Source organism: Carcharhinus amblyrhynchos, chromosome 2, assembly GCF_965287045.1.
Source record: "Carcharhinus amblyrhynchos chromosome 2, sCarAmb.v2.hapA, whole genome shotgun sequence".
Taxonomy (NCBI): domain Eukaryota; kingdom Metazoa; phylum Chordata; class Chondrichthyes; order Carcharhiniformes; family Carcharhinidae; genus Carcharhinus; species Carcharhinus amblyrhynchos.
Window position 1 is genome coordinate 131,108,665 of NC_137325.1, and position 16,679 is coordinate 131,125,343.

General features: G+C 38.9%; 1 protein-coding gene across 2 annotated transcripts in view; it reads right to left on the reverse strand.

Moving 5' to 3' along the window:
- The window catches only part of ube3c (ubiquitin protein ligase E3C), a 147,028-nt gene that overhangs the window by 75,233 nt on the left and 55,116 nt on the right, over positions 1-16,679 (reverse strand). For both annotated transcript variants that reach the window (XM_080212861.1, XM_080212854.1), the window contains exons 12-16: positions 14,477-14,563; positions 11,797-11,957; positions 9,434-9,666; positions 3,096-3,200; positions 476-563 (exon numbers count right to left, since the gene is read on the reverse strand). In XM_080212861.1, the coding sequence (XP_080068987.1) occupies positions 476-563; positions 3,096-3,200; positions 9,434-9,666; positions 11,797-11,957; positions 14,477-14,563 (674 nt within the window). The remainder of the gene's footprint in view (positions 1-475; positions 564-3,095; positions 3,201-9,433; positions 9,667-11,796; positions 11,958-14,476; positions 14,564-16,679) is intronic.

A 16,679-nucleotide genomic window follows, 5' to 3' on the forward strand; every position in this document is an offset into this window, starting at 1 on the left:
GACTGTTATCATAAAACATATTTGTGAAGCGTCCCAAGAAAGTAACTCCAGCAAACAGCGGGACTTTACTGTACATCAAAGTGCGGTTTGACCAAAGCACTGGTTAGATGCAATTTTATTTGGTTATTGTTGTTTCCATCGGGTTATATGTTGAATGTAAAGTTCGGAAAATTATTTGCATTATTCACTGATGCTCTGTAGTGATCCAACATTTGTGCAACTCCATTTGCTTCCTTTAACCTCAGCCTAGTTATTTCAACATCCTTCATGATTAAGTCACGTCAGTCATCTTTCAAACTTGTACAGAAAAAAATTGCGCTGTTTTCTACTCAATCACCTCCACCATTTCCTTTTGATAAGTGACAGCATTTGCAAGTGGCTTGCATTGACTAAACACTGAATTTTGCAATAAACTTCTTCATTTAAAGGAGATACTGACAACATAAATTAACGTAAGTAAAAGAAAAGCAATTACCATCTAGTGTGGATTGCAATGGTCCTATCCTTCCCATTCGACGCATCCTCCAGACATGTCTAGCTGAGGGCACATAGAGCTGCGTGACCTAATAGTAAGAGATGCTGACAATAAGTAACCATCAGTCTTCCAACTTCAGTGGATTTTGAAACAATAACTTCACAATTGATACGTTTTAAATGTCTCATAGCATTTCAAGAAATCAGCTTGTCTATAAGAACAAAATGGCACTTCAAATAATCAATTCAGTATTGACAACTGAAGTGACTGCAAAATGAAAGCAATTAAGGTAAGTAATGCATTAATTTGAGTGTATTTTAAGATTTTTTTTTAGCTTGTGCAACCTCCACCTACGTTACACAGTATGATCTCGCTACGTGGCGTTCTTTTCTGGTCAGCTGAGTGGCTAACCACAGCCAAAAGGGCTGGATCCTGATCCTGAGAGAGGAAATTATCATGACTCCTGAAATTATATTGAAAGTATCCATGTGAGATACGATGGATTAAATCATTGTACCATTTTTATGAGAGGTTGAGTAGATTGGGCCTGTACTGAGTGGAGTTTAGAAGAATGAGAGCTGACCTTATTCAGACCTATAGGATTCTCAGGGGACTTGACAGGGGAAATATGCTGAGAGATTGTTTCCCTTTGTTGGAAAGTCTAAGAGCAGAGGGCATAATCTGAGAATAAGGGGGTCACCCATTTAAGACAAATGTAGTAGTTTCTCACTCCGTGGGTAGTGAATCTGGAATTCTTTACCGTACAGGGTTTTAGAGGTTGGATCATTAAGTAAGCTCAAGGCAGAGATAAACAGGTTTTTAATAGTAAGGAAATCAAGGGTTACAGGGATAAGGCAGGAAAGTGGAGTTGAGGATCATCACATCCAATCTGTTACGATCTCATTAAATGGCAGGGCAGACTCAATGGGCTGAATGGCCTACTCCTCTCCTGCATCTTATGGTCTTAACCATTTTAAAAAGAGAACTAATCAAGCTAATTACAATCCTGTTAATGTTGAATCTGTGGTAGTAAGACACTAAAATTAACTAAAAAAAGGTTAAAAGCAGCAAGTATTGATTTTAAAAAGACTAGTCATGTTTGTCACTTGGTAGTACAGAACTTAACATTGCTGAAAAAGAGACATGTTGCCAAAGTTTTTCATCTTACACTCATCAAGACAAATGCAGGAGTGCCAAATTTCAAATGATCACAGCAGTTCATACTGCAGGGGAGAAGGATGCTGATGGGTTGGCAAATTGATTCTGATTGGCTGAAACGCTGCCATAGAGAAAGCAACAGGGAACTATAGGCTCCTTATGCTATCAGTCAATTCAAAAAAGGTGCAAGGCTTGAACAAATTTCTTTTACTTACAGAGAGTAGATGCCTGCATGTCGCTTCTGGAAACCATAGAGTATTCCATCATACTTGTGAATTGTGCCTATTTTGTGGTGGGTGACTTTGGGGAAGCAGGAGCGGAGTTGCTCTCTGCAGAATTCTCATCCTCTGGCCTGCTCTTGTAGAAACTGTTATACTGCTAGTCCATTAAGTTTTTGGACAATGCTAAATCCTAGATGTTTACGATCAGTGATTCAGCAACAATAATATGTTGAATGCCAAATGGTGATGGTTAAATTCTCTTTTGTTGGAGGGACTTATTGTCTCGCACTTACTCATTGTCATTTGCCACTTATCAGCCCAAGTCTGAAACTTGTCCAGGCCCTGCCACATGCTGGCATGGACTGCTTCCACATTCGAATAGCTGTAAATGCTACTCAATATTGAAATTATCAACAAGCATTCCACTTTTGACTTTATAATGGAGGGAAAGTCATTGATCAAGCAGCTGATATTGGTTGGGCCCAGAACACCACTGGAACTCCTGAAGCAACGACCTCAGGCCAAAATTATTTGCTTCCAACAATCACAACCATCTTCCTTTATGTTAGGTACGACTCCAACCAGTGGAGCATTTTCCTCTTCATTCCCATTTACTTTAATTATGCCAATGCTCTTTGATGCCACACACTACCTTAATGTCAGAGATAATCACTCTCACTAGATTTACCAGAATGATAGCTGGACTTCGTGGGTTAAATTATAAGCAATTACACAAACCAAATTTGTACATCCTGCAAGTCAAACAGTGATTTGATGAAGATAGTAAGAGAATTAGATAGGGTACCAGAGAGAGAAAATATTTCAGCTGACTGAATCCAAGACTGGGAGCATGGTCTAAAATTGAGCCAAACTTATCAGGAGTGAAATTAAGAAACACTAGTGGGAGTTGTCTGAAACTCTCTTCAGCAAATGACAATTGAATGTGCAGCTAAAATCAGCCTGCCCTTCAAAGCATTCGTTTGTAAGGTTGTCTGGAATCAAATGGGAAAAATTGCAGCCCTCAGTACTGGGTACAGTTTCCATTACAGAACTAGAAAGAGAGAGAGTCTCAGATATTGGACTTTGATCTTCAAGCAACAAGCTGATCACGTATAATCGAGTGATTTCAACATTATTAACTATGCTCTGAAAAATGGATAATAACTGTTTAACAAGAAATCTCAAATTGTATTCTAGGAAATCCCTTCACCTCTTGTACATTCAGATGAAAAAACACGCACCTTATCTGCTCGGATATTAACTTGGTCAGAAAGCCAGTGATCAGGAGGACAAAACTGCCGTCTTGTGTCCCTTGACTTTAACATTTTCACTAAATTGGAAATCACCTAAGTGAAATAAACAAACACATGACTTAAGTAATAGCATTGTGTTTTGTGCACAGGGAACTTGACGCTGATTTCACTTGCACAATTCTCATTACTCCAGATGACTGGTGTTTTCCATCATGAAGTGCACAAAAGTAAAATCTGATTACAAGGAACAACTTAATCAAGTTAAGAATGCATGACAACACCAGAGTGCTGAGGGGGCTGATTGTGAATACAATGTCGTCCAAGATTATGTTGTACACAAAATCACTTCAAGCTAACTTGTCAGTATCAATTATCTTTTTCTCACAGTTACAAATGACTTGCCAGGAATAATTCAACACTCACCAGCCACTTCTGGTACCTCTCACAAATGGTTTTCGTTCATGTCTTACACTCCACCCTTGCCCAAAGTATCATAACCAAAGACAATTTCTAATCATCAAATATTCAAACTCATCCTTTCCAAAAACCAAAAAAAAAATTACTTTCTGCATATCCAGTTAAGGAATATTGAGGTTAATTGTTGAACCTGCTATGGCTCAGATCTCTAATTTTACAGAGACTGGAAACTAAACTTGGCATTTCAAATGCGTGCATTGTTTAGTATCAATCCATGTGTCCGGTGGCCCATGAGGGTAGGTAACTTTCAAAATTAATTTAAAAATCATTTTTGTACATAGCAGTTTCTATCCTACATCAATTTTAAGCTCCACCATCTCAATGAGCAGATTTGCAATGTAAATATTGCAATATGACACTCATATTACTTGGGTAATATTCCCAAAATGTATTTAACACAAAAATCAAGATAAATTCATCAGTCACTTATTATAGAAAATGAAAGGTTAGTTAAATGTTCGCAAAGTCAGGTCTAGTCTTGATATTTTTGTCAAGGCATTCTAGGGCACACGCCAGCATGATTAGTTTTAAGAGGCCTCTGGATGGCCACATGAATAGGGAGGGAATAGAGGAACACAGAAACAACTAAGGGCAGAGGTTTTTTTGGGTTTAGTTAGGAAATCATTATCGGCATAGACTTGGAGGGCCAAAGGATCTGTCCCTGTGCTGTACTTTCTTTGTTCTTTTCATCACAGTTAAACTGGAAAAATAGGAAATATGAACAGTTTGCATCCCACATGGCCTTTAAGTCCTTTCGATGCTGCAGCTGAAAAGGCATTTTAGTTAGATCATGACATACTCACAAGGCAAAAGTATTTTGGTGAAGAGCACAGCTAAGTTTGAACACATTGATTATTTTGATTAACAGATTATGCAGCATCAGTTTATTTTAGGCTGACATCACAGATGCAGAAACTGTAATGGGAAGTGGGAAAAAGCAGAGTAACGGTCAAAACCCAGACATCATCATGGGAAGGTCAGCAGCAGAATAGTTTAAGGCGGCCCATCACCTTTGCACAGCAACGGATTGTTGGTAATCGATGCTTCCTTGCTAGCATCATCCACATCCCAAGTTCCCACTGCTGATTAGTATCCAGTGACCCCTGCTGGAGAGTCAGATGAGGACAAGACAACACAAGACTGAACACTGGCATTACTTTGCTAACAAACAGCCAGATGACACGAGCCTCAGGAATGACAAGTAGGTACTTTGTCAAAGTACCATAAGCCTCCTGGTCTCTATGGACCTGTACCCCAAGGGCAAGAGTCGGGGAAAGCAGCAAAACAAAAAATAAGGGAGGCGATGGCCTAGTGGTACAATTGCTAGACTTCTAATCGAGAAAACTCAGCTAATGATCTGGAGACCCAAGTTTGAATCCCACCATGGCAGCTGGTGGAATCTGAATTCAATTAAAACTACCTACTGGTGACCATGAAACCATTGTCAAGTGTCAGAAAAACCCATCGGGTTTTTCGAGAAGGAAAGCTGCCATCCTTACCTCGTCTGGCCTACATGTGACTCCAGAGCCACAGCAACGTGGTTGAATCTCAGCTGCCCTCTGAAATGGCCAAGCAAGCCACTTGCTACAAAGCCTCAGCGTTTCAAGGCAGCAGCTCACCACCACTTTTTCCAGGGCAACTAGGGATGGGCAATAAATACTGGCCAGCCAGCAACACCAATGTCCCACAAATAGATTTAAAAAAATCAAGCTATGAGGATAGCAATTCGTGAGCACACAGTTTTAAAAGCCCTCATAGAATTTTACTACTTTATTCATTAGAGCAGTGCTGATAAAAACCATCCAAACCTGCACATTGAACCTAACTCACTCCTAGAGTATCTTTTATTTTATATAAAGCTGTAGCACACAGTCATTGGGGAATGATTGCTCCGCAGTGCCTACTGTGCATAGATTGCAGAATTGTGCTGTTTACCAATATTTTAATCTTCTTGATACAATTAAAAGATTACACAATCTTTTAATTTAGGAATACAGTCACTTTTGATAAAGTATATCTGTGCGTAATATTCACCGACATTCCCAAAACAGTATGCATCAAAAATATACTACCACCTTGGGTTAAGCAAGCTTGCAGCATCTTGCTTGAGAGTAGTTTGCTGGCATAATGCTGAATGAGCCCTAGTTGTTCAGATGGTGCCCATCAGCCAATGCATGCATCAATTGGCCTGCAAAATAAACTAAAAATACATGGTGCTTGTTTTCTTTCTCCAGTTAAGGTCAACAGTCTCGCATTGAAATTGAAATACTGAACCAATCATGTACTCATGACCATCTTGCATGATTAATGATCATGTACTACAAATAGAACGCTTAAATTATAACAAAATTATATTTGGTCAATCCAACCTAAAATGACAAAAATTTGAAAGCACCTAGACTACAACTTCCAAAAACTATGCTGGTTTTGACTATTTCCAACATAAAGATAACTTGTGCCATATTTGAAAAGTATGGTCACAAATTAATAGGATTTCAATCGTGAACGCTTCTTAAAGAGCAAACCACTGCATTAAAACTCTTTCAAGGTAACCCAAATAGCTTGCCAAACAGGGACTAGTTATGGCCAGAATAATTATATAAAAAAAAGTACTTCAATCTGGATGGAACGAATAATAATGCACTAACACTCTAATTGATTCAAATTTGGATATTACCTTATTAAAATGACAAATGTCCCAAATTGTCTGTAAAGCCCTGACCACATCAATTAACAAGTGAATTGCAGCATCTCTGCAAAAACAACATGAACGATCCACATTTACAGCGCTTACCAGGATCCTGTCCAAATGGTCTCCAAGCTGATTATAAAATTTAAAAGAACAGGCTGTTCCTGAGCAAAAAGCAGCATTAGGTTACTAGCTGTAATTCAAATTGAACTCTGACTTAATTACTACAAATAAATTGACTAAAATTAGTGAAAAACAAGAAGTTATTTTGCCAATGATTCACCAGCTTTCCCAATTATAATTTTAAATTTACTAATATATTAACACTATATTCATCTCAATCAAAACATCATCAGTTACTATCCCTGCCAGCACTAACAGCTTTCTTTAAGTGCAATACATTATAAAGAATAAGCTGATTGGTTTGAATAGCAGCTATCCCTGACTTGTAGAATGAATAAGCATTCCTTAATTAGCCCATCAGGTTAAGTGCAGGCATTAATGGGTGCCTGCAAAACTCCAGCATGACATCTCTTTCCAAACATGGCCAAGCAGAATCTTCCATTAGCAATATTAATACAAGCTTAGTTGATCATTTTCATTCAATTAACTTCTTTCAATTAAATAGATAGCTTTGTTCTGATCCGACAAAAGAAGTGATAAAGGAATCAGAGAGGGATAGTTGATGACTTGCACTGAACATTACTGTGTTATGGGTCACTGGGAAATAAAACTATAAATCTCATATTCAATTTGGGAAATGCATTTCCTTTATGCTTACTTTAAGCCAACAGCTTTGGATGACTTTTCTGTTTCCTGCTCTACGTCATTTACGATCTACTTTCCAATGAAAAGTTACACATTTATTGTAACATTTACAGGTAGCATTATAGAATCTAACAATGAGGTAGCTGCTTCTTTTATGACAATATACTACTCATTTCTGAATTAAGTTACTGATTATCCTACAATCCTCGTCCAACTGAAACATTCTGTAGGCTGGACTCAGATTATGAAAATGCATATTCTGTTTTGTAGATAGAACATGTATCTAAATGGCACAGTGTGCTCAATTTCTTACAGGAAAGTATCTCTGCTACCTCACTTCAGTGACTGATTCAATGCCCTGTAACTAAAAACTGATAGCAAAATTTCTAGCCCTCTAGTGCGTAGCATTAGCCAAACCAATAATATATTAAAAACACTTCAATTTTAGATTTTCCCTCTCTTCAAGCTTCAGTTTTTTATTTCAGACTCTCTCTCCTCACTTCAGCTTTTTGGATTGGCCAGTTCCACGCCTCCTCCACAGGTTGCTGTCAACTTCTGGTTTGGTGGTAGTTTTCTCTCTTTCCTACTTTTATGTTTCCTTGTATCACAACAAATGTAATACTGCTGCAAATGTGCTTTGTATATTAAAGTAAAAAGAATTTAAAAATTGCCATTCATGAACAACCATGACAATGACAAGAATAAAAAGAGGGTGGTGCACCTATGGAATGAGCTGCCAGAGAAAGTGCTTGAGGTGGGTATGATAGCAACATTTAAAAAATATTGAGATAAGTACACGGATGGGAAAGTATTAGAGGATATGAGCTAAATGTGGGCATTTGGGACTAGCTAGGAGGGCACCATGAATGGCATGGACTGAAGGGCCTGTTTCCATGCTGTATAACTCTATGGCTTTAATAGGTGGTTTTATCCCAAAATCAAAATATGTTAATGTAACTAAAAGGAAGCAAAGATTAATAGATATTATTTCAGAACTTGAACACAGTCTGTGTTGACATGTGTACTTCAGAGGAAATGATACATTGGCAAAGATGTCATTCTCCAGATGATATATCAAACCAAGGATTTGTTGACTGCTCTGATGGAAATTAAAGATTCCAAGGGACGAGTTAAAGCAACTCAGGGATATCATAACCAACATTCCTATCTTAATAACTACTACCATAAACTGATTATTTAGGCATTGTGGTTTGAGAGGTCTGAATGTTAAATTATTATTTCATCTATACCAAATGGATGCACATTTTAGAAAGCCTAATCTCGAATTAGGTTCTTCAATTTTAAAGTATCGCACATTTAATTTCAACGTAGGAAGCTTAAATTTATCACTTATTATGTATGAAGATTTATCCTACAGTGCACAAAATCATACAAATATTACAGAAAACAGATTATTCCAACAAAGGTTAATTGCACAAAAGAAATGTTCTTTTCACATGCAAAAAATTTAAAATTTAGAATACGAACACAGCTTTTTACCTCCAGACTGTCAATAAACCACTGCATAGAATCTTTGAACAGATTGGATGTGATACGCAATTTCATAATGATACTTGATGAATGCACCAAGAGAGTAGAAGAGAAACAAACTATGAATAGTAAAATATTCCACTGTGTTCTAATCTCCAAATCAGAACATAAAAATCTCAACAGATTGTATTTTGCAGCAATAAAATAGAATTATTCAGTGCCACTGAGTATAACATGCATGCACCATGGATGCAATAATAGCACTCAGAGGCAGGGTCAATTCAAAATTTGAGTACTGTTTATGGAACAAAGATGAGTAAATGGAGTTAAGATGTAGAGTATCCATGATTCACTCAAATTATATAATAGGCAAGTGGACAACACCTGTTCCTAAAGTTTAAGTCTGTATTTCTCACAAACATATGTCATTTCTTAATTAGGGACTTCCCACCTTCAGCCAATCTTGCTCTGTAATTGGTTAGCACAGGATACAAATTAGAAGTGAAAGTCAGATCACCCTTTCAGTTTCATCAATATTAAACTCAACGATCAGCCATGATCAAAATGAATGGTGCAGCAGGGTCGAATGGCCAAATGGCCTACGCCTGCTTCCAATTCCTATGTTTACCCTCTTTTCAGAAGAGCGGCACTTTGCTCTTGTACACAATGCCAACAGGTTAGAGACTGTAAGGAATCAGCATTCAATGGTGCTGCATATTAACAGTTGTCCCATCAGTAAATAATTTCATAATCAGTCCATTCGGAGACAAAAACAAAACCCTTTAACACTAATTTCAAATTATTTGTTGGGTTTAATATTCAACTGAGGATAAATTAAAATCTGCAATTTAAACAGATAGGAAGTATGGTTTATGAATTTCTACTCCCCAACACATCCTACCTTAAAAAGCTGAATCCATCTTTTTCTTTCAGATTCTATCCGTTGTTGCATTTCTGTATTGGTTCGGACACCAATACTCTTAAACGCTACCATGTACTCCTCCCGAACTTCTGGCTTAGTTTCTGGATATGCCAGATGAATTATGCCAAGGCAAGCATCCCGAAGACAACGGGATAATGTCACTAACTCTCTTAAAGTGAATGGCATCATTGTTGGCGGTTGCTGACCCACACCTAAGAAAACAGAAATGCAAAATTACAGTGAAGCATCCCTACATTTTTGATTTCAGCAAACAAACCTACTTCAACTTCAAATTACATTTTTAGGACAACTGCCTGCAGGCATTTCTCACTTTTTATTCCTTTCAGAATTATTCAATTCAATTTGTATAACCTGAAAAATTGCTTTCCTGATTTGACAGAGTGTAGCATCAGGAAGCCCTGATAAACTGAAGTAATTGGGATTCAGGAGGAAAGCTCTCCAAACACTCTCAGGAGAAAACAGATTGGAGTCACATCTAGCACAAAAGGTGATAATTACAGTTGTTGAAGGTCTAGCATCTCAGCCCCAGAACTGAGGAGCTTTAGTGTAGTGACCTACACCCAAACGTCTTTAGCTGTTGTCTAAGGTCAAGAGTAGTCTGACGCCTGCACAATCTTCAGTACCATAGCACTCTGTGCCCTCATGCAGTAAGACCTAGGCAAAAGGCCTAGGCCTGATAAATAGCACATAAGATGTGCTAGAGAACAAGAGATAACAAGAGAAACCACTCCACCTGACATCCAATTGCTTCACCATTAAATATTACCATCAATGAATCAACTATCAGGATTCTGGAGGGGAGGGTGGCAGAAATCCATCGGTGACTAAAAACCAAATTGGGACAGCCATAAAATACTGTTTCTTGGAGCTCAAGTCAGAGACAGGACATTCTGCAATGAGTAACTTACCTCAATTCTACAAACTCTGTCCACCATCTACAAGGCACAAGTCAGATATGTGATGGAATATTCTCCCCAGTTGGCTGGATGAGTGCAGCTCCAACACAAGAAGCTTGATAGCACCCAGGGCAGAGCAGCCCCACGTGGTTAGTACTCCATCCACCTCCTTAAACATATATTCCCTCAACCAGCAACGCAGCGTGCATAGCATCTATGCAATACATTACGACAATTCACCAAGGCACATTTGACAGCAGCCACCACCAGGGATAGTTTGAAGTTCACTCCCCAGTTTAATCTTAAAAAGATCTTAATTAAAAACTAGCAGCAGTGCAAGAAAGCAGCTCACCATCACCTTAGGAACATAAGAACATAAGAAATAGGAGCAGGAGTAGGCCATCTAGCCCTTCGAGCCTGCCCCGCCATTCAATAAGATCATGGCTGATCTGTCGTGGCTCAGTTCCACATTCCCGCCCTCTCCCCATAACCCTTAATCCCCTCTCGTATCAAAAACCCATCAACCCGCGTCTTAAAAATATTTAGCGAGGTAGCCTCCACCACTTCAACAGGCAGAGAATTCCAGAGATTCACCACCCTTTGAGTGAAGAAATTCTTCCTCAACTCCGTTCTAAACCGCCCCCCCTTTATCTTGAGGCTGTGCCCCCTAGTCCTACTGTCCTTTCTGAGCGGGAAGAGTCTCTCCACCTCTATCCTATCCATCCCATTCATCATCTTATACGTCTCAATGAGATCTCCCCTCATTCTTCTAAACTCTAACGAGTACAAGCCTAGTTTATTCAGCCCCTCCTCATAGCTCAACCCCCTCAACTCCGGCATCAGCCTAGTAAACCTCCTCTGCACTCCCTCCAAGGCCAAAATACCCTTGCGTAAATACGGCGCCCAAAACTGCACACAGTACTCCAGCTGCGGCCTCACCAATGCCCTATACAGCCGCAGCAAGACCTCCCTACTTTTATATTCAATCCCCCTCGCTATGAAGGCCAGCATCCCATTCGCCTTCCTGACCACCTGCTGCACCTGCAAGCTGGGTTTTTGCGACTCATGCACAAGGACCCCGAGGTCCCTCTGCACCGTCGCCTGCTGCAGTTTTTCTCCACGTAAGTAATAATCCTTCCTACCATTATTCCTACCTTCTGAAGGGCAGCTAAGGATGGACAATAAATGCTGGTCTGGCTAACTATGCCCACATCCCATAAATTAAGTTTTTAAGAAAGTAACATTGGCTTTACTGTCTCTCAAATATTGACACCAATAACAATGAGAAAGACAGTGTAGTTATGAAGTTAATCTAAAAAACTGTTCATATTAATGTACTTGTGAAAATATTTTGTATAGCCGTTCAGCACTGAATTAGCAGACCTGGAGTATCCAACACAAAAAAGCAACAATTATTGAGGTTACCTCCTTGAGTCTGTTCTCCAAAGAATTCATTGTCATGTACCGAAATAAGAGAATGGCTGAAGAGGGAACTGAAGAGGTAAAAGAGAGGTATGATCCGATGCGAGTCCTCAAGTGACATTGGAGATCCTCGTGATATCAGCTGAAGCAGTGACACCATAGACCTTAAATGCACAGAAACATAGCATTAATAGCTTAATTTCAGTAAATAGTCAAACGCTTTTCAGTATTTTACATGAAAATAATATAAACCTGCATAAAATAAATGGTGGATGATACTTCAGCGATAAATCTCCCATAACGTGACCAAATATAAACAGGTCAGAGTGAGGCACACAAACTACTTCTGTGCCCAAGAAAATGTGTTTTCAGACTTTCTACCAAAAACTGATGGCTGAATTTTATGCTCATTAAAATGGAAGGTTATGCAAACGTGGGCTTGGGTGTGGGGGAGATTGTGTGCAGAATCAATACAGATTCAATCTCTTCAAGGTGGCTTCCAACAACAAAGATGTGTTATGTGACCTCTCTCCTCAGATTTGTTCCTTCAGCTTTGAGTTGTTTTGACCAAACGTTCTTGTTCAAATTCTTTAATATAGAAATGCCACAAAATAGGCAATTAATCATTCAGTCAAGTCGGCCATTTACACAAACATTCCCAGTATAAAAATTCCATTAAGCACTTTACATATATTGAAATCCACTCATATCCTGTGATAGAAAGCAATAATTGTGCCAATAACCTGGTTATAAAACTTGGAGAAAACAGTCCCTCCTATTTGTGTCTACCCCAAAAATAAACTTGGTAAAATAAAGCACAAAATAAAATAAAGCTAAAGAGCTGGCTGGTGACACAAACTTTGGCAAAATGTACAGCAATCAAAAAAAATGGTTACAAGTTAAATTCATCCACAGTGCCATACAATTCAGAAGACTTGACAGAGAATTTTTTAATGAATAAAATTACATGTTAATTAATAGGGCAGAGCTCCCATTAACAGAAGATGTGGTAATCTGGGAGCATGCCAAGGCAACGAGTGGATGATTTAATAAGAATCCCTAAAATGGTCAGCAATGATTTAGCATTTCATAGAATCATTTTTCTCCCAAGTTTTAAGTGACGAGAACATATTAAAGTCCGATCAATTCCAGATGAATTTCAATCCAGACCAAAAAAACTGAACAGCTTTGTGAATCATTGCCATTTAGGTTTACAGAACCATTGTTTCACAAATATGGCAAGTGATGACAAATTTCATGCAACTTGAGATCATATTTGGATGACATTAAATTCCAGAGGTCAAAGTCTGCACCTTACTATTTCCCTTATGAAAGGGAATACCAAAGTGCACAGAATATTGAGAGAGTGAGAGTGAGAGAGTGAGAGTGAGAGTGAGAGTGAGAGTGAGAGTGAGAGTGAGAGAGTGAGAGTGAGAGTGAGAGTGAGAGTGAGAGAGAGAGAGAGTGAGAGAGTGCACTAGAATGGGCAACAGCAAAGTATTAGCTATATTTAGCATATGAGCTAAAGTAATAAAATTTTAGTTTGGGTACAGTGCATCTTTGCAAATGTGAGGAATGATGCAAAGAATGGAGAGTTCAAGGTCAGAAGGAATGATGTTGTGGTGATACTGGAGACCTGGCTCACAAAAGGAGAAGACGGGGTATTCATAATTCTGGACAGAGGCTGTTCACAAACCGGAATAAAGCAAAAGAAATGAGAAGCAGTTAGCAGTATTGACAGGGGAGAACACTGTAGAGCTTGAAGGCGTTGGGGGGGTGCGAGAGACAGGCAGAGAGAGAGAGAAAGAGTGGGCGAGAGACAGAGAGCTCTTCACCCTTATTAATCTCTAGATATGCATTGTTTCATCTTCCACTGTGAAGACAATCTAGATTTTTATTCAATACCTCTGCTATTTCCTCATGCATTGCAAGAATATCTCTTCTGCTTCTAAAGGACAACATTTACATAACTAACTCGATTTCATTACCATATACTTGCAAAAGTTGTTAAATTTCTTTATGTTCCTAGCAAGTTTACTCTCATTCTAACATGAACTTTCTTGTCATAACTTGTTCAGTTCTAAAAGTCTCATCCTTCAATGCAACATTATAAGCCTCTTCTTTTAATCCAACACAATCCTTCACTTTCCAGTTTTAAACCATGGAATTATGTTTCTTTTTCAATTTGTGTTTTTTGGTTGGAAATTTTGAAAGAGTTTTCAGCATGGTAATATAGTGATTAGCACTGCTACTTCACAGCACCAGGGGAACCCAGGTTCAATTCCCAGCTTGGGTCACTGTCTGTGTGAGTTTGCATGCTCTCCCCATGTCTGCATGGGTTTCCTCCAGTCTCCTCTCACATTCTAAAAGACATGCTGGTTAGAGTGAATTGACCCGAACAGGCACCAGATTGTGGCAACTAGGGGAATTTCACACCGACTTCATTGCAGTGTTAATGTAGGCCTTACTTGTGACTAGTAAATAAAATTTTACTTTTAAAATTTAAATGTTTTCCACTGTTGATTCACCGCCATACTTTTAGTCTCATAACCATTCTATTCCCAAAATAAGAAATGCATGTTAATCTTGTGCAACATAACTGGTAATTGATTATCAGTATGACTGACAAACAGCAAATGTTTAACAATGTAGACAGCAGCACCTGCATATCTAATATTCTTACCCTGTGATCATTTTAGTTGTTACAGATGTGATCAAATTCCAAAGATGTCGCATGAATCTTGCATTGAAAGCCAAACTGTACAAAAGCCTGGAAGCAACCAGAAACATTTTAAGAAACAATTTTTTTTAATGGCTAAATTTAAAAACCTTTTTTCCAAAAACACTATCAACACGCTCCTTTGCGATAAGCAATGGCTGATATGAGTACCATAAACGTACAATGACAATGAAAGTAAAATGTTCAAATACACAGTCTGCAATGAATCAAAACAGAAACAAAATAGAATTTGGCAAGTTTTTGTTGCATTTAATTTAAACTTTGGAATTACATGAAGGGTATGCAAGAGCACAAGTTTTAATAATTCAGCAAATGTGAAGCACTTTGGCACATCCCAAGGAAATAAATGGCATTGTTTTCTTTAAACCCTTTTGACTTCCCTAACTGTCTTCATTTTGCAAATGCATCATCACCACATTGTAACCAAAGCATGCATTTCAATGCTTCATTTTGCTTCTCACTATTTTTATTAGCCAGTGACAACAAATTTCCTTGATCAACGTCTTGGAAGATTCACCACAGTTTGCACTTGAATATTTCAATCTTCCCTTTCCTCCAATGAAAGCAACTTTCTTTTAAAAATCAGCTGGCAAAGTATAAACTTCTTTGGAACACAGGTGGCTTAACTGAAATGGGGAAAAAAGATCTTTCTTTAAGGCTTCAATAACTTATCTATAAACTGTACAACCTTTGTAGGGATTTCTCAAATTGATTCATAAAGAATAAATTAATTTATGCATGAAGAGATTAATAAAAGCAATTGTTGCATTGAGGATTAATGAAATCCCTGTTTCTTATATGGAATCTAATTCAATTTTTCAAAAAAACATTGTAATCAGCATTTTCTTCGATGATCACTAACAAATATCATTGTCCACCAAAGCAACTCTGTTATTGGTCATGGATCCGGTGGGTCTTTGCATATGTGGTCCTACAGCCATATCACTAACTGTACACTTGGCAAGTATTTCCACAAGGTGGGTTCAGTCCATTGACTCCAGATCACTGATACCACTTTCTCAGAATGCATCCCTTCAATCAGGAGGTTCCTCCAAGTAAGTCTCTTCCGAGCAAGGGTCTCCCAGACATTGACATCTTTGTTGCATTTCTTGAGATAATCATAGAATCCTACAGTGCAGGAGTCCATTTGGCCCATTGAGTCTGCACCAACCACAAGCCCACCCTGGCCCTACCCCCATAACCCCATGCATTTATGCTAGCTAGTCTCCCTGGCACTAAGGGGCAAGTTGGCAATGGCCAATCCACCTAACTCACACATCTTTTGACTGTGGGAGGAAACCAGAACACCCAGAGGAAACCGATGACACAGTGAGAATGTACAAACTCCACACAGGCAATAATCCAAGCTAAGAATCAAACCCGAGTCCCTGGCACTGTGAGGCAGTAGTGCTAACCACTGTGCCACTCTGCTGCCCCCAATCCTTCAGGGTGTACTTGAAAAGCTTCCTTTGTCGTCCTCTTCTTTAGCGGCCTTCCTTGAGCTGGGTGAAGATTTTCTTTGGTAGTCGAGACTCTGACATCCTAAGCATATGGCCAGCCCAGAGTTGGTTTCAGATGATCATGGCCTCTTAGCTCCTTCAAGTATGCCTGTCTTCCCAGCTGATGCAGATATTGCATCTCAGACAGCAGTGATAGTACCGCTCTTGGTGGGAGAGGCTGAATCTTTCCCTGGATTGGGTTGATAAACAACTTGAGTCTACTTTAGGTTAAGGGCGAGACCAAATTCTTCAGTACGCTTCCATGAAGTTATCAAGCATGGCTTGGAGATTCCCTTCTGATGTCACCTACATACTGAAATGGTGATGTCACCTACATACTGAAGTTCCACAAGCGACATTAATGTAATTTTCTTCTTGGATTTCAAGCAGGCTCCTATTTATGTCAGACTATTACTTAATGACTACAGCTCAGTCTTCAACACTACTATTCCCATGAAATTCATCCCCAAATTCCATGGCCTGAACCTCGGCACCTCCCTCTGCGACTGGATCCTGAACTTCCAAAGCCACAGACCATAATCAGTAAGGATAGGCAACAACACATTGTCCACAATCATTCTCAACACCGGTGCCCCACAAAGCTGATGTTCTCAGCTCCCTACAATACTACGTATAACTGTGTACCT